We start from the raw sequence: 23,041 nt of genomic DNA, 5'->3' as shown, positions 1-23,041 counted from the left end.
AGCCTGGTCCAGTCAACATAATCGGGTCACATTTGACTTCCTAACACCGGCACCTGCCTCTCCACCTCCTCCCGGGAGACGAAGCAAGGGCGACGGCGGACTTTCCTCTTGGTGTTGTGCTTGTGGTTCCTCTGGTACATGTCTGCAGAGAGAGAGAGAGAACATGCTTAGACACCATCAGGAAGCGGTAACAGAGGAACACACTGGGACCTGAAGCCTAAAGGCTGGGATGTGTCTATGTGCTGAATCAGGGCATGCCATTGTGTCTGGGACATTCCCAAAACTTCATTCTGGGATTCTGGAAGTTTCTGTTGGAATCGTCAACTCTGACTTTCCTGCCCTGACTGTGGCCCTCACTGTGGAACTGTGAGTCCCCACATGGAGGGATGCTGGACTTGTTCTGGGCCTAACCTGACCACTTCATTAACTCACAGTTACACCTGGGATGCAGGTGACAGGAAGTAGTACCTTTGAAGCTGATGATGTACTCTCTGTAGCCTTTCACCACTCTGACTTCAGCTCTTCTGTCAGACAGGTACTTCTCCTCCAGAGTGGAGGATGTCTCCGATGTGGAGCGCAGCTTCTTATCCTGAAGGATGTATGAGACAGACATCAGACCTGGAGCTAAATAAACATTTTCTGTATTCCTCTACAGCTCGCTCCCACACAGTGATCCTAAAGGTGCTCCAACTCACCAACTCTCCATACTCCACCCAGTTCCCACGGTCCCCCTTGTAGTACCACAGCCATTTGGTGGTCAGTGTGTAGTATAACGGCTTCTTCATGGAGGAAACTGTGGAGAGACGGCGAACAGGCTGCATCCCTCGAGTCATCGTGATGAAGTCGATGGTCTGAACACCAGCGCTGAAAAACATGGCAGCTGTGAGTGGCTGATGCATGAAAAACATCAACAACTTGCACTCATTGTGACCTCTGACCTCTCAGTCCTGGATGGGTCGCAGAAGTCTCGCTCGATGTCCTCCATGTTCTGCAGCTCCGTCCAGGTGCTGCCATCTAGAACCTCCCACTTATACGGCAGGTGGAAGTGCACCTGCCGGCACGAGTCTGCAGAGAGACCGAAAGACTGAGGCGAGGCCAATGAGCACGAACACGCCCACAGAAAACTCAGCGCAACCAGCAGGAAATCATAAAAATCACACAATCATACAATCACAAAATAACAAAAATGATATTAATAATAAAATATTAATAATTAAAAATAAATCACACAATCAAACAGGACTGTACACATGAAAAATAAAGGAAATCAAAACAATGAGCACAAAATAATAAATTTTTTTCCCCACTGGCAGATTTGACAGAAAACGTTATCTAGGAAGACAAATTTGAATAAAATATAATTTATAAACTTCAACTCTTTTGAACATGATGTCATGTATATACATTAAATATTTGCACTGAAGAAGATTTAATTGAGAAAATTTGATATTTTAAACTGTATGTTTCCAGAGAAACCAATCAGATGCCAGCAAGGCACGAAAAATATTTTAGGTTTTAGTGAGAAAACAAATAAATCTTTATTTATAAAGAGTGAGTCAGCTTCATGTTGGAGTCTGTACTTCTACCCTGTGCTGCCACCTACTGGATGCACACGACTAAGTGCACAGCAGGAGGCTGAAAGAGACTTCCTGTGTGCCGTTTCCTCTCAGCCAATCAGATCCTCGCATGAAGAAAGTAGGAGAACTCACCCTGAAACTTGCAGCTGTTCCTGAAGAAGTGCAAGCAGATCTCCAGAGGGTGAGACGGCTCAGGAACAATGTCTGAAACATAAAGAGCCGAAGTCAGGGTACAGAGCGCCTCCTTGTGTTCACGTCAGTAACATGTAATCAGGTAATAACACACACATAGACACTGAACGCCATGTATGAAATCTGAATCTTGGGTAATGTATATGGATAACCTCCTCATATTTGTGTAGCATTATCAGATTATCACACTGAAACACCAGCTTCGTAACATTATTTATATTTTTGGTAATTATGACTTCAGTGAGGAGACATTGTTGTGTCTGTGAGGCAGTATTCGCTTGTATAAAAGGCTTTTTTTCTTCCATATTTATGGAATTATTTTCTCCTTTTATGGAGCAGATTTCTAATACTGATCTGACTTTTCCTGATCAGCAGGTTTCCTCCTCTATCCTCACAGTGATTAGACGGTCAAGGTTCTCAGGATCAGCAGGTTCTGTTTCAGGCTTCAGTCTCACCCATGGAGGTGGTGGAGATGGAGGCCGCTCTGAGCTGGTGGATGTTGCTGTAGATGGAAGGCAGGTTGTGGATGATGTCACAGCTCAGTCCTCTCTCCTCCAGCATGCGGCGGCCGTGCTCGTCAACGGCATGCAACCGTTTGCACTTTTTTCCAAAGATGCAGTCGCCCTGCACGAAGTGCTGGCACAGGTGCACTTTGGTGCAGTCGCCCTGGAAACTACAGCAGCCGTGAGGCCCCGAGCCTTTGTTATAGTGCACACACACCTGAGCGAGCGAGCGAGAGCGAGAGAGAGAGAGAAAACATACAGAGCCTTCATGATTGGGTTAGAGAGAGTGTGTGTGATTTTTTTAAGGATCCAGCTGTCAATCACAGTTTTACTGTAAGTCCCTTAAAAGCAGTGTTTGTCATAAACGTCACAAATGTTGAAGTGATGAAGTAAATGCAGACTCGGCTAAACAGGATACATAAATGATTAGAGTAAGGGTTGTCAAACTTACAGCCCGTGAGATACATTCATATGCCAGTCACAGCTGGACTGGCCATCGGGCATTCCATTTGCCTGATAGGTGGATGGTGATTTCTCGCTTTTAATGGGCCGATGTTTGTTTTGGGTTGTTTGTTTGTTTTGTAACAGTATAAACAATGGAAGGTGGTGGATTGGCCAATTGGTCATGATCTACTCTGGGCTGGACCAATTACAATACATTCGTATTGCGGTGAAAAGGAACGCGATTTGTCCCGTACTTCAGCTAGAATGAAAAAAGAGACACAACGCTGGAGTTATACTGTGTCCTTACGCTGTCAGCTACCTCCTCTTCTCTCATTCTCTCCCCTTCCCTCTCATGTTGCTACTTCAACCATGAAACTGATCAATGATCAGCTGATTGGCTTTTCTGTCTCAAGTCTCATCTCTCTTTGGCCCACCTGTTTGGCCCACTTTGTGCCAGAAAGAGGAAACCACCGGATGTTGCGCTAAACAACAGCAGCACGTTTAAGCTTGATCAGCTGTTGTTAGAATTTCTTTAATATTAATTTCTAGTATCAGCTGATGTTTGTTGGAGCCACAGCTGTAACAGCTGCTGGTTTGGATATGTGGTGAAGATGAAACCAGGAGATGTCCTTACTGAATCATCAGAGTTGAACAGGTGGTGGAGAAACAGGTTTACCTTTTAGGTGACAGGAATGATTTGAAGGGAAGTTATGAACCGTTTCTGAGAGGCAAATAACACCAGGATCTTGTTCTACATAGCTGACAGCTGGTAACTGTGCAGGGGCGGGTCTAGCAAAGTTTTGCCAGGGGGCCAGGTAGGGCATTAACAGGGAAAGGCGGGTCAGTACGCGGAAGTCGGGTCTTCAGCCCTGCTGAGAACACTGACAAAAGTTTCACTGGTCCAACCCACTTAAAAGGTCAAAGTTCGCTTTATGTGGCCCGCTGTGTAAAATGACCCCCCTGCATTAGTTTCTGGTTACCTGAGGATCCTCGGTCATGTCCAACTTTCGATTTTCATTTTTGATTTTTGTTTTTTTTGTTTTACTTTCAGTTTCAGTTTCTTCTTCTGTGGATGTTACGTGACTAAAGAAGCTCTGTGTCCTCATGAGAGGCAAATAAATGGTGAGCCTGTTGCCATGGTGATCTCATACATGCTGCGTCTCATCACTTTCTTATTCACTTTTTTTTTTCTTCAGGAGCGTCCCACGAATCTGTGCACAGTTGCGTTTCTTGTGTAAAGGGCAGAGTCGTCTCATCTGCTAACACTGAGCACGTCTCCTGAGGAACAGCCTGTGACGTCAGGTGAGTGAGGTGTGGGCGTTACCTCGGGCAGCAGCGCCGGGTCGTTGAGCAGCAGCAGCAGGAAGAGCTCGTCCTCGTTTAGCTGCTGCAGCGAGCACTCTTTCAGCAGCCTGGAGTTATGATCAGACCGCAGGTCGTGGGACGATCGACATGGTTTCCTGTGAGGAGGTACATTTACCATCAGCTCCTCTCACCCCGCTGTAAATACCAGTCAATCAACCAATCAGTCCATCAGTCAATCAATCAGTCAGACAGATAGATAATGGATCAGTGGTGCATGCTGTAGCAGGTGAGTGTTTTCAGGACTGAAGCTGGTTTGTGATGATTGTCTGCAGAATCAGTTAGCATGGTGATGCAAACACTAGGAAGTGAAACTTCCTAGTGGCAAGTGCCACCCTAAAAGAATCCCTTGCCACCCCAAGTGCCACCCCAGTTTTGCATATGACAGTGTTGTTTATTAAAATAAGATAGCATTAACAGTTTGAGCGTAGTTACAGTGAATATAAATGCTAAAACTGAATATATTGCATAGTGTTCCCCCCTCCACCATTAACAAATGGTTCAGCCCATAGCAGGACCGGCTTTTTTCTTGTTTTCAGTAGCAAGCGATGGTTATGATTGTGCCAGAGCACATTTTGAACAACACCATGGGAATTTCGCTTTTTAAACAAGTGGTTGGATGTTACACTGTGGAAATGGAAGGAAGGTGAGTGTTATTAATCCTCTGTGGTCCACGGACACGCTGCACCTCCAAATCACATGACCAGTAGCGGTTTTAGATACAGGCGACACGGGCGGTTGCCCGGGGCGGCATCGTGGTGGGGGGGCGGCATCACGGGCATCGGCAAAAAAAAAAGAAAAAAGAAAATGCTCCTACTCATGCTGCCTCGACGTCATGCCAGTGCATATTGGGAATGGCATAGGCACCGATCGGTTTTCTATCGCCCATTTGCTGGGAGTAAGGGCGCCCTTCATTTGCGAGGTGCGCCTGCTGCTTGCGGCGCAGAGAGGACAGGGCGGGGCGGCGGGGGATTCTCTGACTGGCTGAAGCGGCATCTAATAACCAAATCGCAAATAAAACAAAATAAAAACTGTTATGTTGTGGCAGGGATTTGTCCACCAGGGGGCAACAGTTGTTGGAGAGCTTTCAGTCTGTGGGGCGCATGTCCCAGTTCTCTTAATAAAAAAGTAACTGTGAGCTAAACATGGTCTCCGTGGTTCCTTAGTCTTAGGATATCACATATGGCAACGAGAGTAAAAGCCAGGTTTTGCTGTGAAGTTACACCGTGATAAGTGACTTATGAACTGAGGTTGGCAACTGGTACAGCACTAGCATCTGTTGGAAGCGGAGCGTAACCCTCGGTGTGGAATACTGGCTACCACTTTGGGCTCGGTGGCACCGTTCGACAGCAAGCTGCAATCCTGGGAGGAATATTGTGAGATTTTGGATTACTTCTTTGTGGCGAATGATATTAAGGAGGAGGAGAAGAAGCAAGCGGTACTGTTGAGTTGCGTGGGCGCACAGACCTATGCCCTGATTAGGAACCTACTCAGTCCGGTCAAGCCAGGGGATCGTTCTTATGCTGAGTTGGTGGGATTATTGAACAATCATTTTCGCCCTAAGCCGAGTGAAATTGTGCAGCAGTGGAAGTTTAACACACGGAATAGAAGGCCGGAGGAAAGTGTGGGCGATTATGTAGCGGAGCTGAGGAAGCTCGCACAGGACTGTAACTTTGGAGACTCCCTGACGGTGATGCTGCGGGATCGTTTAGTATGTGGAATAAGCGACGACAGAATACAGCGCAGATTGTTAGCAGAGGATTCGCTAACATTTGAAAAGGCGCTGAAGTTTGCTCAAGCAATGGAGGCTGCTAACAGAGACATTGTGGATTTGAAGACCATGACGGAACAGTCGCGATTCACTAAAGGATTAGGAGCGGTGAACAAGATGGAGGACGGCGGCTCGACGTCACAACAGGTTGTCAGGAAGTGCTACAGATGTGGAGGGCTAAATCATGTGGCCAAGGACTGCAGGTTTGTTTCAGAAAAATGCCACAACTGTGGAAAGGTGGGACACATAAAAAGGGTCTGCCGAATGAAAATGGAACAAAAAGGAGGGCGTGGCAGACAAGGTAAACAAGCCCATTTCTTGGAAGAGGAGAATGTGGAGAGTGAGGAAGAAGGAGCTGAAATGCACCACATAAAGGCAAGTGTGACTATGTATAATGTGCATGAGGAGATTAGCATCCCAAGGGAAGAACCCATCAGACAGAAGCTAAAAGTAAATGGACAGAATGTGACATTTGAAGTAGACACAGGCTGTGGTTACACCATCATGTTGAAGGAGTCATTTAAAAAAACTTTTTGAAGGCAGTAATGCGCCCAAAGTAAGCAAGTGTGGAATCAAACTGAGAACGTATGGAGGCCACAAGGTACCCGTGTGGGGAGCAGCCCAAGTGCAGGTGGAATTCAGAGACAGTAAAAAAAATAAAAATAAAAAAAAAAACTGGATGTGGTGGTGGTTGAAGGGGCTGGAACTAGTTTGATGGGTCGGGGATGGATTAAGGCCCTCCAATTAGACTGGCAACCTGTACATAAGATAGAAGGCAGAGATGATGCCTTACAGCGGATACTGGCCAGACATGAAACAGTGTTTAAGGATGAGTTGGGAACGCTGAAGGGGTTTGCAGCAAAGATACATGTAGCCAGTGATGCCAAACCGTGCTTCTATAAGCCCCGATCAGTTCCATTTGCTATGAAAAAGAAAGTGGAGCAGGAACTGGAGAGACTGTTGGAGGAGAAGATCATCCAACCAGTGAAATTCTCAGAGTGGGCCGCACCCATTGTACCCATACTAAAGCCAGACTCCAGCGCCAGAATTTGTGGTGACTACAAACTGACTGTTAACAAGGTGTCGCCTGTAGAACAATACCCCATTCCACGAATGGAGGACATGATAGTGGGGCTGGCGGGAGGAGAAAAATACACCAAGTTAGATATGAGTCACGCATATCAACAGGTTGTACTTGATGAGGAATCTAGAAAGTATGTCACAGTGAACACACACAGGGGTTTGTTTACATACACCAGGTTGCCGTTTGGTGTGAGTTCAAGTCCTGCCATGTTTCAGTGCACCATGGAGAGTGTGTTGCAAGGTCTGACCAATGTCGCAGTGTATCTGGATGACATCATCCTGACGGGAAAGAATGACAAAGAACATCTTCAAACACTGGATGGAGTGCTGCAACGCTTGGAGGAGGCGGGCCTGCGCTTAAAAAGGAGCAAATGTCAATTCATGGAGAAGGAAGTGACATTTTTAGGACATCGGGTGGATAAGACCGGTTTACATCCAGTGCCAGCAAAAGTGAAAGCAGTGCAGGAGGCGCCACCCCCAAAATCAGTGACAGAGCTCAAAGCTTATTTGGGGTTGTTGAACTTCTATAATAAGTTCTTGCCAAACTTGTCCACACTGTTGGCCCCACTGCACAAGCTTCTGAGAAAGGGTGAACCATGGTGTTGGGGACCAGCACAGGAGAAGGTTTTCGGCAAATCAAAGGAACTGTTGCAGTCGAGCAGTGTATTGGTACACTATGATGAGCAAAAGGATTTAATTCTTTCTTGCGATACGTCCCCCTATGGAGTGGGAGCAGTACTAGCTCACCGCATGCCAGATGGTCAGGAAAAACCCATTGGGTTTGCATCGCGTACCCTGAATGCAGCAGAAAAGAACTACTCACAGCTGGATAAAGAAGGATTGGCTGTAATATTTGGTGTACAGTATTTTCATAAGTACCTGTATGGAAGGAAGTTCATGATTATCACGGATCATAAGCCATTGATAATTTTGTTCCATGAGTTGAAGGCCGTCCCTCAGATGGCGTCACAGAGGATCATGCGATGGGCGGTGTTATTAAGAGCCTATGAGTATGTCATTAAATACAGAGTTGGCAAAAATAACAGTAATGCTGATGGTCTGAGTCGTCTCCCTCTTCCAGAGAACCTCCCTAAAGAGGTGGCAGCTGAGGACCAAGTGTTGATGGTAGATCAGGACCAGGAGGGCGTGATGACATCTGAGCAGCTGCAAAGATGGACAACCAAAGATCCCATACTCTCCAGAGTGCGTGAGTATGCTTTGAGAGGATGGCCCACTACGCAGCATCCTAATTTTCAGCCCTACAGACAGAGACAACAGGAGCTGAGTGTGCAGGATGGGTGTGTGCTGTGGGGGGGGCGAGGGTGGTGATACCAGAACGAGGTTGATGCCCCCTTTTGGAACAGCTACATCAGTCACACCCAGGAATGAGCCGCATGAAGGGCCTGGCCAGAAGCTACATGTGGTGGCCGCATATGGAGAATGACATTGAAGACAAGGTGAGGTCCTGCAGTACATGTCAAGAACATAGACACAGGCCGCAAGAGGCACCGCTACACCCCTGGGAGTGGCCAGAAAAGCCCTGGAGAAGGATACATATCGATTATGCAGGGCCCGTTTTGGGGTAAAATGTTCTTAGTAATAGTGGACACCCACTCCAAATGGTTAGATGTGTATCCAGTTCCATCCGCTACAGCAGCTGCAACCATAGACTGCCTGAGAAACTGTTTCAGCACGCACGGCCTTCCTGAGATGGTGGTCTCAGATAATGCCCAGTGTTTTGTAAGTGCACAAACTAAAGAGTTCATGGCAAAGAACGGAATCACTCACGTCACCTCCGCTCCATATCACCCAGCATCCAATGGGTTAGCAGAAAGAGCAGTTCAAACGTTCAAAGAGTACTGGAGACACACTGGCAACCAAGTTAAACAGGGCTCTGTTTAGTTACAGAATCACACCACAGTCCACAACAGGGAAGTCTCCCGCTGAGTTGATGATGGGCCGGAAGTTGAGGTGTACTCTTGATCTCATACACCCTGACTTGAAACAGAAAGTGACAGCAAAACAAAATAGCCAAAGACTGTATCATGATAGACATGGCAAGGAGCGCATGTTTGTTATTGGAGACACAGTATATACCAGAAACTATGGCAGAGGACCCAAATGGATACCAGGACTTATACAGGAGATGACGGGGCCTGTTTCCTACTTGGTGATGCTGGGCAATGGGACAGTGGTGAGGCGTCACGTCGATCAGCTGTTTGCCCGCCTGGAGCCATGCCTGGCAGCAGGAATGCCTGAAGGCCACCCAGGCGAGCCCCCAAAGGCAGCCCCAAACATCAGCGCTGAGACAGGAGACGAGGATGAGAGACACATGGAGGTGCAAGTTACACCAGTGGTGAAGCCACATATGGAGAGTAGTGATTAACTGGAATCACCTGCCACGGGGATACGGCGATCGCAAAGAACCAAGAGACCGCCGGAGCACCTGAGAGACTTTGTGCCATGATTACGGTGAACTGTTATAGGTTAACCTAAGACTGTTGGACTAAAGGTTCATTATTACGGAGTGAAATTTCAATAAAGGCTGGGGATGGGGTTGTTGCATTTTTATAAAGGTGAAGTTTTTGTTTCTGGGTATTTTCTGTAGTGATTAAAACTACAGAGTAGTTCCAGTTTAAGGGGGGAGGAATGTTATGTTGTGGCAGGGATTTGTCCACCAGGGGGCAACAGTTGTTGGAGAGCTTTCAGTCTGTGGGGCGTATGTCCCGGTTCTCTTAATAAAGAAGTAACTGTGAGCTAAACATGGTCTCCGTGGTTCCTTAGTCTTAGGATATCACAAAAACAAACCAACAAACATGAAAACACCAGACATTATGATACAGACTTATAATTTGCACCGATGTTTTTACGAAATTCTATACACAAAAAGTGAGCGCTAGAGCCCTCGCTGCGCCTGCTCGCTGCTGAAGTCAAAGTAAACTTTATTGTCATCTCCGCTACATACAGGCCAGTATATAGAGAGACGAGACGACGAGGCTCCAGTTACAGCAGTGCAAGTAAACAAACAATATATATAAGAAGAGTAAGAAAATAAATATACACTTTAGGACCAGGGGTAAAGGGATCAATAACAATTTAAAATTTACAGTTTGATGATTTAAAGTCTCACACACAACCCGTCGAAAGGGGAGGAGAGCCCTGCTGCTTCCAAATAGAGCACATTTCATTCATAATGATGTAAATCCAAGCCCATTATGTATTCATGATTTGAATCCTGGGTTGTGTAAAATCTCAGAAATGCACCCTAGACAAAGTGAATCTGTGAACTAAGGTGTAGGTGTGTTAGATTATATTGTGGTGATCCTTGGGTTGAGGGATGGGTGTTCATACTGGAGTGAAAAATTAAAACCAATGGAAGATGGACAAGAAAAGTTCAAATTCATCAGGTGCTCAGTTTAGAAAAAGAAAAAAGAAGAGGAGGAGAAACGAGCAAAAGATGCAGGTAAGCAGATGTGTCATTGGATCAGAGGTGGGACCAAGTCATTGTTTTGCAAGTCTCAAGTAAGTCTCAAGTCTTTATCCTCAAGTCTCAAGTCAAGTCTCAAGTAATGTCAGGCAAGTCAGAGTCGAGTCTCAAGTCACTGGTGTAAAAGTCCGAGTCAAGTCACAAGTCTGAAATTTTGAATTTCAAGTCCTTTCGAGTCTTTATAAAAAAATAAAAAAAAAACCGAAAAAAGAATGTTGCAGTTATATGCTAAATGTAAATATTAGACCATGTAATTTTTAAATCTGTGTTTTTCTAAAATAGTGACAAAATAGTGAACTTAGAAAATATACACAAATTGTGAAATTGCACCTCTTTAAAATGCAGCTCAATTAAACCTAGCTCCAAGAATAATTTTCACCAACAGTTCTGAGATAAGCTGCATGTTATTCTTGGATGCGGATAGTAACTTCAGGTCACTGCAACAAGCCCAGGTACAGTTTACCGACGGATGGGTACAGGACCTTGAAATGCACCGTGTAGAACGAAAGACCATCGTACATATCATAAGTTTACCAGTCTCACAAATCGTCGTCATAAATACACATTCGTTAACCGTTTATTAATAGGACCTTTAAGCTCAACGGTAATTAATTAGCAGTGGAAATAATTTCTGGTAGCATCACAGAAATGTAGCAGTGACAATAATACTGTATGCTGTAATCGTACTGGGCAATTAGTGATACAAAACAACTGTTTTATCCTGTGAATAAAAGTATATGTTTTTGTCACTGTACCATAATAACAGAAGCGAAACGCAATATTGTGCCAGGACAATTCACTATTTATGCACAATAAACAAAGGAGCATAGCGCGACATTTTCTGTTCAGCGCCAGACTTGCTTGTAACCTATATCACCAATTATGTTATGAAAATGACGCATTAACTACAACAGCAGACTGACCTTTGTGGAAATGCTTGGAGCAGACTAACCTGTGAGCTGGAGTGTTCTGGGACGTTATATTTGGTCTTTGAATGGCTGCAATCCAGGCCATCCGTCGCCTCTTTGTTACTTCGGAAACATGGCTCGAACAATTTCTCTTCAACGACGTAATCCGATAACAACCGATCTCTTTACCCGTCGGCTTCCCGTGGCTGTCATGCGACCGGCTATTGCAGTTAATAATACAACAGCTTCTTGACATTTTTGTGTTTCTTTTTTATCGCTGTGTGACTGATTTCAATTGAAAGCCTGCGTGCGCTAGTACCGCTTGCCACGAGTTCCCAGAATCCTTTGCGGTTTTACCCCTGAATGACGTCACATTTTCAATCTCTATATAATATGCATGTTAAATTTTATATTTGGGGTGAAATATCAAGTCTTTTCAAGTAAACCGGTTCAAGTCCAATTCAAGTCCCAGGTCATTGGTGTAAAAGTCCAAGTCAAGTCACAAGTCTTAGAACATTTTTTCAAGTCAAGTCTAAAGTCATAAAATTAATGACTCGAGTCTGACTCGAGTCCAAGTCATGTGACTCGAGTCCACACCTCTGCATTGGATAATGGCAGGTCATCCTGAAACAATCAGAATAGTTTATTAATCCCTAAGGAAATTATGTGCGTTACAGCTGCTCCAAGAAGAAATGGTAAAAATAGCAACAGTAACAGACTAAATTCCAAACAATACATTATGTTACAGATTTTAATATTAACTAGTCATTGTTGATTCGTCCTGTTCTCATTGTATGACGAATTATGATGGCTGTTTGGTAGCCGTTTGCATACTATGCATACTCTCTCTCTCTTCATGTGTGTGTGTGTGTGTGTGTGTGTGTGCGCGCGCGCGCAACAGTTTTATGTTAATGTACAATACTTAATATGTTTTGTCTGTGTGTGTGTGTGTGTGTGTGTGTGTGTGTGTGTGTGTGTGTGTGTGTGTGTGTGGGTGGGGGGGGAGTGTCCGCCCAGGGCACCAAACAGGCTAGGACCGCCCCACTGCACATGACTGATGTAAGCTGACATAGCAACAAGCTGCAGCCACGCTCAATCTCTATTTCAGCCCACATTGAAAGTTCGGACTTCAAAGTTTTTATATTTTAATTACAGGCCAGTAAATCCAGAGTTATGATAATATATATAAGCCAGGCTTTTTTCTAAATACTGTCGTCACGTTTTTGTGTGTGTGTGTTTTAAGCGTTTTCTAAGGACAGCACGAAAACCGTAAAGAAAGAAATAAAGCCACATGTTTCCTATCGGTGGAAAAATGTACCATGTTGACCAATATAAAAAAAAAAAAAAAAGTCAGCACGTGGGATTTGGTTGTTTAGGAAGAGGGGAGAGTTTTGGGAGTGACGGTAACGGCAGCGAGACAGAGCGAGAGAGAGCGAGCGAGAGAGTTTTACGATGTGGGAGATTTGTGATATTTAGTGTGGAGTGTATACTTAGTGTGTTGTGTAGTCATTGTTTTGTTTTATGTGTCAGTGAGGGCACTAATGAATGTCACAAAGGCACATTTGGAACGTAAACACTGAGTAGAAAACCAGCGGAGTGATACACCTCCTGTTGTCAGGCCTGCAGGTTTATCCCTGTGCTGTTCTCCTCTGTATTTTGGTGGACAAACTTTTTTTTTTTTTTTTTTTTACTGGCACACATCTTATTGCAATACCTGATTGTTCTCTCATTTTAGTTTTAGTAATATTTTAAAATGGTTGTACAAAAATGAAAAAAACAAACAAACAATCAAAAAAAAAAAAAAAAACGGCAGGTGTATTGGCCGCATTTTTATAATATAGTTTAATATAATTTTTATAGATAAATTGTTGTTTATGTTTACAAAATGTACATTTTATATTTGCATTTCAAGTTATAAAAATGTGCTCAACATGTCTGTGTGTTTTGTTTTGTTTTTACAGTAAAGAAATACTACTAGGATTTTAAGTTCTTTGTGTCATTTCAGATCGGTAATACTAATGCAGTATGTCAGTGAAAAAAACAACTAAATTCAGTTGAGCTGAAAAGAATGATACCAAACAAGGCAAGGGGAAAAAAATAAAATGAAACAATCTGAGGGTGAAATACAAATGTAAACTCAAAAGGAGTCAAAAATGGCCGGTTGTATTTCAGACCTCAGTGGGTTAATCCAACAAATCATGAAAAATTAGGTTTAAATTTTCATGACAGTGCAGATTTCTGACATTTTGTGTAATTTAAGCATCTAACAATGTGATTGTTTTCTAACAAAAAACAGTGTGAAACTTAAGTTAGACTTGTGTTTGTAAATGAACCGCCCCATGTTGTGTAGCTTTCTGGATTTTATACTTATTGGGCTACATATTTATTTATTATACAGGCTATACAGTACATAACATCAAAACTCACATGTTTTATGTAATTAAAGTGTTTAATTATGTGGGCTACAGACAATAATTAAGTTATAGACTATATTTATATGAAAAACGTGTATACTTACTGCATTTGAATTATTTTAACCATACGTAACCACCTGCATATGTGTTTGAAAAAAAAAAAAAAAAAAAAAGGCTTTGATTTTGCCACCCCATTTGATTTCTTTGCCACCCTAAGAAAATGTCTCTAGATCCGCCCCTGTTCCTGTGGTCTAATTTCTCAGGAAAACAAAACTCATCTGACAATCAGCTGGTTGCTGACTTCACAGTGACGTCTGGCAGCAGGTGTCAGCTTGTTTCCTGTCAGCTTTAGAGACAACACCCACCACCGACAATAACAACAATAACAACAACAACAACAACAACAACAATAAGAAGAATAATGATGAAGATGGTAATAAGGCTGATGTGTGGATGATGAAGATGATGAAGATGTTGCGGCGGAAACTTTGTTTCTGTTTCATTTCCTTAACTTTCGTTCAGCCTCTGTGTGTGTGTGAAAGAGAGAGAGAGACACACGCACGCACGCGCGCGCACACACACACACACACACACACACACACACACACACACACACACACCTGCCCTTGCCGAACTTGCAGGTTCCGTAGATGTAGAATCTGCAAAGGTGCAGTTGGTCACAGTCTGCGCACGGCTCCCCGAGCCTGTGGCTCACGCACACGCGCAGTGACGTCTGCGCCAGCACCGTGCAGTCCTCGGGGCGTAGCCAGCCATCCGTCTCCGGCCCGCGGACCAGCAGGAAGCGGGGATGCCCATAGACCAGCTTGCAGAGGAGCTCCTCGGAGACACGACAGAGTCGCCGCAGCTCCTCGTATAGCTGCGGGAGCCGCAGAGCTCCTCCGGCGGCGCACAGCAGCCTGGTGGCCTCAAAGATCACTCGGTCGCACTCAGACATGCTCTCTGCTCGGCGTCCAGACTCCGACTGAGGACGGGGGAGGCGGACCGACAAGCATGTGACAGCCGGGCTTCCGCTCTCAGTGACGTTTGATCGCGGAGCCTCATCAGTTTGTCACTGCCACAATAATAAATACAGGCGAGCACCATATAACACAACCGGAAATAAAGTAAAATACATGTCAGTCACATTAATAAACAAACTGCAAACCCAAGTGTCTGTCTCTCTCTCCGGAGCAGGTGAGTTCTGGTTCGAGCACAGCTCTGGTCCTTCATCACTGGATCATCACTTACATTTATGAGCGGCAGTAAACGCGTCACTCAGTGTTTCACTGAAAGCGTTCATAAAGCTTACATGCAGGATATATTTCACCATGTCATCATCCAGTTGTCTGTGCAGCAGTGTACGGCGTGTCTGTGCAGACGTGTTTACACTGCTCGCTCCGTCAAAGGACCACCACGAGAGACGTCGTTACTTCAGTCTGAGCTCGTGGTTGTCGTGAACGTTTAGCTTTGTCTAGTTTGTGTGCAAGCGCCATGAACCATAAATTGAAACTCTTCATAAAATGACTGTCACGGTCCATTTTACTGTGTTACCGGTGACAACACCTGATGCTCCACTCAGACCTCGGACTTGATGTCTTGCTATCGTTTCTGAATGGTGGGATATTCAGAGGCTTTTGTGTCAGTCAGCAGCGTCACGCACAAAAACCTGCTGTTTCAAACGGCCCCACGCCGTGATGTGGCTGCTGCAGCAACACACAAAAACAGCTGCGCACTCTACTCACCTCCAGCGACATCAGCGGGACTGCGCTCTCTTTGATTTTATGCCTGTTCCATCCAGTGACGCGTGCACACGCAAAGCCAGCTCCAGCTACAATTTCTGGTAGAAGCTCCTCCCACTGACGCTGACATCAGCAGTACCAGTCTTCTAATGCAAGTGGGTCCGAACTGAAATCCTCAGTGGAAAAGGGACAACACAGACACTGGAGGACTCACCTGTCTCCCACCTGTTGTCACACTGAATGCTGCAGACTGACAGTGGGGGGAGGGGTCTCGTACAGGTGTGTGCAATCACACAGGTCAGGCTGATGAAGGTGAAGCTCAGCAGCGTGAAGCCTGTAAGTCTTCTGAGGGTGAACGTGAGACAGACATGCTGCTGCTGGTCGTCTGTGTTCTGTCGGTCTACACAGGTGAGACAAGTCTCCCCCCCACCACACACACACACTGCTGGTTTGTGTTTGTGCAGCCTGATCAGTCACCTGCTAGCAGGACTGTTTTTGGATTCAGAGTTTACAACTATTACACCTGAGGGTGTCCTGAAGACACAGCGACTCCAAAACCGTTTTAAATGGTTTTTATGTTTGCTGTGCGTTACAGCTGTTAATATTTTGTTTGCAGCTGGAGGTTCGACACAGATCCAGAATCAGCGGAACCCCACTGTAAATGGAACTGCGCAGGAAAGCTCGCTGTTCTCCGCACGCTTCGGCTTCACAGGTGATCCACGCGTTAACGAGTCCGAGGTTTTTACGTTACACGTGGGAACCCGGTGATATGAAAGATGCTCAGTAAAATGAGAAATAAAAATAAAATGGCCTCATGAAAAGAAAAAAAAAAAAAAAAAATATATATATATATATATATATATATATATATATATATATATATATATATATATATATATATATATATAACAAGTTTCTTTTACAAATATTTTTATTTTGTTATCGTTATAGGCTTGTAATAGTAATAAAATGGAAATATTTTAGTTTTTGAAGAGGAAGAATTATACGCATATGATTTAAATATTTTTTTAAAATGCTTTTTAAAGATAATTTAGAAATGTTACTTTAAAGTATGTAAGTTTGTATTAAAACAGCAACAGTAAAATCCTGTGAAACCCTGCCAGATCTTCACTGACAAATAAAAAATGTTTCATGTTTTTAAATTGGTGCTGAAAATATTTTAACTCTTTATATGTTGTACCATGCTGCCTGTGCTTTTATTTTGGAGTTTCTCCTTAAACCCGTTGGCTTATTTATGTATTTATGGTCATTTTTCTGTAACATTGGCGGTTGAACAGTTTTTATCTGAAATAATTAGCTGAGCTCTCTTCTGACCTCTGCCCTTAGACCTCGCCGGGGTGCGCTTCTTCATGCTGGAGCAGGAGCTGGAAACCCGAATCATCGGGGGTCAGGAGGCCTGGGCTCACTCGTGGCCCTGGCAGGTTTCCCTGCAGCTCGCCTCCATGCCAGCCTGCGGGGGTGCTATCGTCAGCCCGCTGTGGGTCATCTCTGCTGCCCACTGCTTCGTAAGGTCAGAGGTCACGTTTGTTTTGTCGCAGCCTCTGCAGTTGGCTTTTTTTTTTTTTTTTTTTTTTTTTTTTTTTTTTTTTTTGGTAAATGGTTTAGAATAGTTTGAGATGTTCAGAGAGGGTTCCAGTGTTAGACCTGGTCAGATGGTAGCAGTAGTACATGTAATACATTTAGAGCGTTTTTGGCTCAGAACAACCTTCTCTGACACCAGGACAGATCCAGGATCAGGTTTATCACCTCTGTGTTCGACGTGGTAATCTGCAGCACAGGGGTGCTACAGGGCACGGTTCTCTCACCCTTCCTGTTTAGCCTGTATACTTCGGACTTCTGTTATAATTTGGACCATTGCCACCAACAGAATTTCTCAGATGATACAGCCATCAACGGATGCATATCATACAGGAATGATCAGGAATAGATGAGGGTCATCACTGACTTTGTTGGCTGGTATGAGACCAACGTACTCCAAATCAACGCCAGCAAGACAAAGGAGATGGTCATAGACTTCAGGAGGAAGTAAACCCCTACAACACTGGTTAACATCCAAGGAGAAGACACTGAGATTGTGGACTTTTACAAGTACCTGGTTGTTCACCTCAGCAATAAACTGGCCTGGACTACAAATACAAATGTCCTGTATAAGCAGGGCCAGAGTCAACGCCACCTGCTGAGGTGACTGAGGTCCTTCGGAGTCTGCAGGACTCTGTTAAGGACATTCTATGACACTGTGGTAGCATCTGCCTTTTTCTATGCAGTGGCCTGCTGGGGAGCGGATGCATGGACAGGAGCAGGACTGACAAACTGGTGTGGAGGTCTTATTCTGTGCTGGGATGTCCTCTGGAGCCAGTGGGCAAGAGGAGGATCTTAGTAAAGCTGACATTCATCATGAACAACCAACATCTCCCTCTACATGAGGCTGTGAATGTGCTGAGCAGTTCCTTTAGTCAGAGACTGAAACACCATTGCTGCAGGAAGAAGCGCTTTCGCAGATCATTCATCCCAACAGCAGTTTGACTCTATAACTCCTCAATCACAATGTCATGAGTCACTGGACATTGTGGACATCTACGGTCACACTTCATGCATAATGTACCTTTATATGTATGGACATGTGCAGGTGTATGTATACATATGTATATTTAGTGTGTACATGTCTATACTCATAGATATCTATTACTTAGTAATAGATATGGTAGAATAGTGAAATTTATGTCTTGCATATTTCCACAACCCTCTATCCATAATCACATACTGTGTGTGCTACCGTTATAGTGTATTATTTTACTTATTTTGTATTTATTGTGTTTTATTTGTATTTTTTGTGTTTTTCTTCTGATATCTGTACCTGAGCTGAGGAAACGCACAAATTTCCCTGCTGTGGGATCAATACAGTCTTATCTTATATCTTATCTTACTGAGTACATGTCAAACTAAGTCAGCTCAGTTTAACTTTATTTATATAGTATAATAGTAACAGTCACCCCGAGGTGTTTTATGTTGTAATGTAGACTGTACAATAATACATCAGTACTAAGTATTATGTCATGACTTGTGTTACAGGCATAATAAAGTATCCTTGTGGATGGTTCTTGCTGGAAAACATGACCTGGATAAAGCTGAGGAGCCTCAGGAGCAGGTCAGGCACTGAACTGTAAACTCTGTTTGTCATCAAAAACGTCAGCTGAAGGCTGATCAGTCGAGCAGCATTGCAGACAGCAGTGACTCTGTGTCCAGGGTTTCACTGATGACCCTCTGAAATGTCCGATGGACAGCTTAGAACAAAACTTAAAATGTGGGTCGTACCATCATGTGCTAACACACTGCACAAGGATTTTTGTCACTTTGCAAAAACAGCAGTAATAACCTAAGACATTGACTGCATAGCTTATGATGTTTTAAGGAGAAATAATAATATGATTGCTTTTCACTGTCATTTATTGTTGGGGTGCTGAGGAGCCTCGGTCTGTGGATATTTGGGTGGGATCGGAGTTAGGCTCCAGGCTGTGTTCTCTTGGTTCTTTGGTTCCTCGGAGGTAGCACAGACAATCGTCCTGATGTGAGATGAGAAAATGTTCCCATCTCTCTGCTTAGCTGGTGGGAGTCTCCATGATCTTCATTCATCACAGCTACAACACTGAGTCTAAAGAGAGCGACATTGCTCTGGTGAAGTTGGAGAAACCACTGGAGTTCAACCACTTCGTCAGACCCATCGACATCTGGATGACGCCGCTGCCTCTGCTCATGAAATGCACCATCACTGGCTGGGGCTCCACCCGAGAGAGTGAGGAAATGTTTGCTGTACACAGGAAGCTGGGGTTCTTCAGGTGTGATCTGAGCCTTTGTTCTTTCTCCATCACCAGATGGCCCTCGAGTCAACAGACTGCAGGAAGTGAATGTGACCATCCTGCCCTCGGATACCTGCAACCAGTACTACCTAGGCAGGATCAGGCCCTCCATGTTTTGTGCTGGGAAGGATGAAGGGGGACTGGATGCCTGTCAGGTACAAGCTGAACATCTGTGCAGCCTGAAAACAAGGAATGTTCAACATGTGGACCAGGAAACCTCAGTCAGCATGTATCTGGAGAGTATTGAGAAACTCGTGTGGTGTCTGTGTTCCTGTTTGTGTGTCAGGGGGACTCTGGAGGTCCTCTGTCCTGCTTCACAGGCACCAGGTATGAGCTGGCAGGTTTGGTGAGTTGGGGGGTGGGTTGTGGTCGAGCCAAAAGACCTGGAGTGTACACCAGAGTGCAGCAGCATGTTCAGTGGATGTCTGACACCATGGGTGAGTTTCAGAGTCCACAACCTTTCTACACCTGCAGCAGGTGGAGTCTGTTCTGAAGGACTTCTTCCATTTCCAGGTGATCAGGCTCAAGTGTCTGAAGATGACCTCATAGAGGAAGGTAAGCTTTTTCTTTTTCTTTTTTTTTTTTTTTTTTTTATCACACAATCTTTAAACTGCAACAGAAGATCCACCAGTCAGTGTATCAACATGTAGTTCAGGTGTTTCTATTTTGTCCCTTCCTGCATGTGGGGGTAACAGAGGAGTGCGGTAAGCAGCAGAGCTCCAGCTGTGATCAGACTCCCGGCCTCGCCGAAATCTCGCTGTCTGTGGACGGCGTGTTGTCCGTGGTGAATGTGACTGAGTCCTGCCCCTTCCTCTGGCCCTGGCAGGTCAGCCTACAGTTTAATGGTCGCCACTACTGCAGCGGCGCTCTGATCCACCCCCACTGGGTCATCACCGCCAAACACTGCGGCGTCAGGTAGTCCTGCTACCATTAATACTGGCTCCAGTACTGCAGTGTAATCTGTCACGTGTCAGCTCTGCTAATGTTCCTACTGACTACTACCTCTACTACTACTGCAGGGCTAAAGAGGATGTGGCAGTTTTGGGGCTTCATGACATCAAGTTCCTGCCAGTTCAAACCATCCTGGTGGACAAAGTCTTTAACCCGCCGCAGAAAACGGGCTTCCCCCCGAAGTCTAACCTGGCACTGCTTCACCTGAGCAGTGCTGCCAGACTTGGTGAGCCTGAACCTTCAGGAGATTTGACTCTGAGAAGTCTTCACTGTGTCTGAGAAGTCTTCACTGTGCCCTGACTCTGTCTACAGGTTCTGAAGTGTCTCCAGTTTGTGTCCCTGATGAGGATGACGACCTGGATGACACCTGGTCTTGTATCACAGCTGGCTGGGGAGCAACTAAAGCGAAAGGTAACATCCTCATTCCTCCTGCATAGTATACAGAACAGGAACAACCAGTGGTTTGGTGTGTGATCAGAGTCATGTGACAGGACTTCAGACCTCTGTATCCTGATCGTACTTTACACTGACCCTTCTTAATTTGGTAGAGGGTGTTGATCCAGACCGGCTGCATCACGCTGGGCTCACACTCGTCAACGCAACCTCCTGCAGGCAGAAATGGGGAGGCTTCGTCACTGACTCTCACATCTGTTCACATCCTGCAGGCTCCACATCCTGTATGGTAACTAAACCCGACATCGGTTTGGTGTTCCTTTCAAAGCACAGCTGTCCGGCACAACTTCATCTACTGCACACAGCAGTGGATACCATTAATGTTCAGTGTTGGTGGGAGCTGTTTTGACCACCTGTAAAGCTATTAATACAGGATGGATGGATGGATATCCATCCATGTAATTTATCAGTGAAACATCCTCTTCCCTTAAAGATGCATCACTGAACACAAGCTTTGTGAAGAAAGAGAAATGACATCACTGAGGTGCTTTAGGTGATTTCAGGTTGTGGATTTTCCATTTTAAACATTTATCAGGGAGGATAAACAATTTTTTTTTAAATCCTATAGCTATTTTGATGATCTGGACACTCCTCATTGTTAGGGACGGTGATCGACTCTAAACCACACGATCCCATGTCCAGTCTGTGGTGCCTCTCTGTAATCATAAGCTGTTCTTTAACTCTTTACAAAAGTTGCTTGGGTTTTACCTTAATCAGTGTTTCTTCCAGAAGGAAATGTTCCAAGTCTGAGGTTCATGAGCCTGTAGCTCCAGCTGGGTCCATAAGTACTTGAACAATAGCATAAATATAAGAACAATTTCTCAAATTTATAAAAATCCCCGTTGACTACTTGCTGTGTTTCCTCCTCGTGATGCTGTGCAGGTCTTTACTTCAGCACTTTCAGATGCTTTCTGGCTCTCTGCCTTCAGTTTGGTATTTAATGCCCAACTGAGGGTCTAGTTTGCTGCTTCATTATCAATAAATGTTCATCATTCATATTTTGTGCCTTGGCCGTGAAGGTTAGGCCTGCTGAGTATAAAAATGTCTGTACTTCATAAACAGTTACTGTAATATTTTGTTAAACCTCTTGATTTAGAGCTAAAAGTCTTCACTTCAATGTTGATTAACAAAAACATTGTCCAAATATTTATGGATCCAACATGGCTGACGTGGAAGACCTTCAGCCCTTGTGTGTGTGTGTGTGTGTGTGTGTGTGTGTGTGTGTGTGTGTGTGTGTGTGGTGTGTGTGTGTGTGTGTGTGTGTGTGTGTGTGTGTGTGTGTGTTAACCATCAGGAGAAACTGACTCTTTGTCTCTGCAGGGAGACGCTGGAGCACCACTCTTCTGTCAGAAATATGGCACCTACTTCCTGTTTGGTGTTGTCACATGGGGCAGCTGGCACTGCGACTCAGAGAAGCCAGCCATCTTCACCAGAGTGTCAGATTATCAGTCGTGGATCAGAAAGATGATTTTCAAATTCTGACTGAGAATAAACTCTTTAATCAAGCTGACTTTTACTCTTCATCACACATTCAGTCCAGATGTTCCAGTTTTACATCTGGTTGGTTGGTCAGCCATGGTTCCAAGTTTTAAATTAGATTTTTGTTTTTATTATAAATCTCTTCAATCTGTCAGTATCGGTCTGTGGAAGCAGATCATTGATCCTTGCTATAAAAAGGATCAGAAACGTTTTCTTTGACACGTCTTTGTTTTTCTTAAATACAGTCGCGTCTTTGAGTCTGAATCTGGATTTGATTTTTTTTTTTTTTTTTTTTTTTTTTTTTAATGCTGATGCGTTGGACTCTGGAGCAGCTTCATAAACTGGGTTACAGATGCTGCATCATCCTCTTTTCATGCCAACCACAGGCACAGCAGGAAATGCCTTAAATAACACCCAAAGCAAAAGCTGCAACTTTGTAGAAAAGACTTGGCTCAAACTCACCAATAAGTCCTTATTAAGTGTTTTAGGGTAATTATAGTAAATGCATATCTATAAATCCATTATTTCCTGCTGCTTCTCCGGGTCCTTCCATAGTCCAAGCAGACTCCCAGACCTCTTTGTGCCAGCTGCCTCCTCCAGCTCTTCTGATGTGAGTAAAATCACCTCATTGACAGGCAAGATAACTACTGAGGTAAAGTGGAGATGAAAAGGGGAAGAAACAGAGGTAGAACAAACTCTGACTTTGAGACGGGCAACTTTGAGTCTTCACTTCATCTGAAGCTATAACTTTATGATATCATATTTGCTTGTTTATTTTTTTTTAACTGTGTAATTCAAGCTTT

At 44.4% G+C, this 23,041-nt stretch overlaps 2 protein-coding genes across 4 annotated transcripts; one reads left to right on the top strand and one right to left on the bottom strand.

Annotated features, from left to right (window-relative positions):
- Positions 1-13: 13 nt before the first annotated feature.
- On the bottom strand, positions 14-15,655 carry parp12b (poly (ADP-ribose) polymerase family, member 12b). 3 transcript variants are annotated; one of them, XM_040048391.1, is made up of 9 exons: positions 15,484-15,655; positions 14,362-15,027; positions 4,041-4,176; positions 2,225-2,489; positions 1,710-1,781; positions 939-1,065; positions 696-864; positions 469-589; positions 14-142 (listed from the first exon to the last, which is right to left on the bottom strand). In XM_040048391.1, the coding sequence occupies exons 2-9, from the start codon at positions 14,694-14,696 to the stop codon at positions 27-29; spliced, it is 1,341 nt and encodes a 446-aa protein (XP_039904325.1). In that variant the 5' UTR covers positions 14,697-15,027; positions 15,484-15,655; the 3' UTR covers positions 14-26. The 3 variants fall into 3 exon arrangements, with proteins under 3 accessions (XP_039904325.1, XP_039904327.1, XP_039904326.1); XM_040048393.1 differs by having other exon boundaries at positions 14,362-14,813; XM_040048392.1 differs by lacking the exon at positions 15,484-15,655 and having other exon boundaries at positions 14,362-14,813; positions 14,907-15,434.
- A 34-nt stretch (positions 15,656-15,689) lies between these two features.
- Positions 15,690-22,941, top strand: ovch1 (ovochymase 1). The gene is made up of 13 exons (XM_040048386.1): positions 15,690-15,888; positions 16,097-16,192; positions 16,828-17,011; positions 18,571-18,646; positions 19,102-19,291; positions 19,371-19,510; positions 19,642-19,792; positions 19,869-19,910; positions 20,051-20,270; positions 20,375-20,532; positions 20,619-20,717; positions 20,855-20,988; positions 22,080-22,941. The coding sequence occupies exons 1-13, from the start codon at positions 15,849-15,851 to the stop codon at positions 22,239-22,241; spliced, it is 1,692 nt and encodes a 563-aa protein (XP_039904320.1). The 5' UTR covers positions 15,690-15,848; the 3' UTR covers positions 22,242-22,941.
- The last annotated feature ends 100 nt before the right edge of the window (positions 22,942-23,041 follow it).

This window comes from Simochromis diagramma, unplaced genomic scaffold, assembly GCF_900408965.1.
Source record: "Simochromis diagramma unplaced genomic scaffold, fSimDia1.1 OVJJ01000557.1, whole genome shotgun sequence".
Lineage (NCBI taxonomy): Eukaryota > Metazoa > Chordata > Actinopteri > Cichliformes > Cichlidae > Simochromis > Simochromis diagramma.
This window is presented reverse-complemented; position numbering and strand designations above follow the sequence as displayed.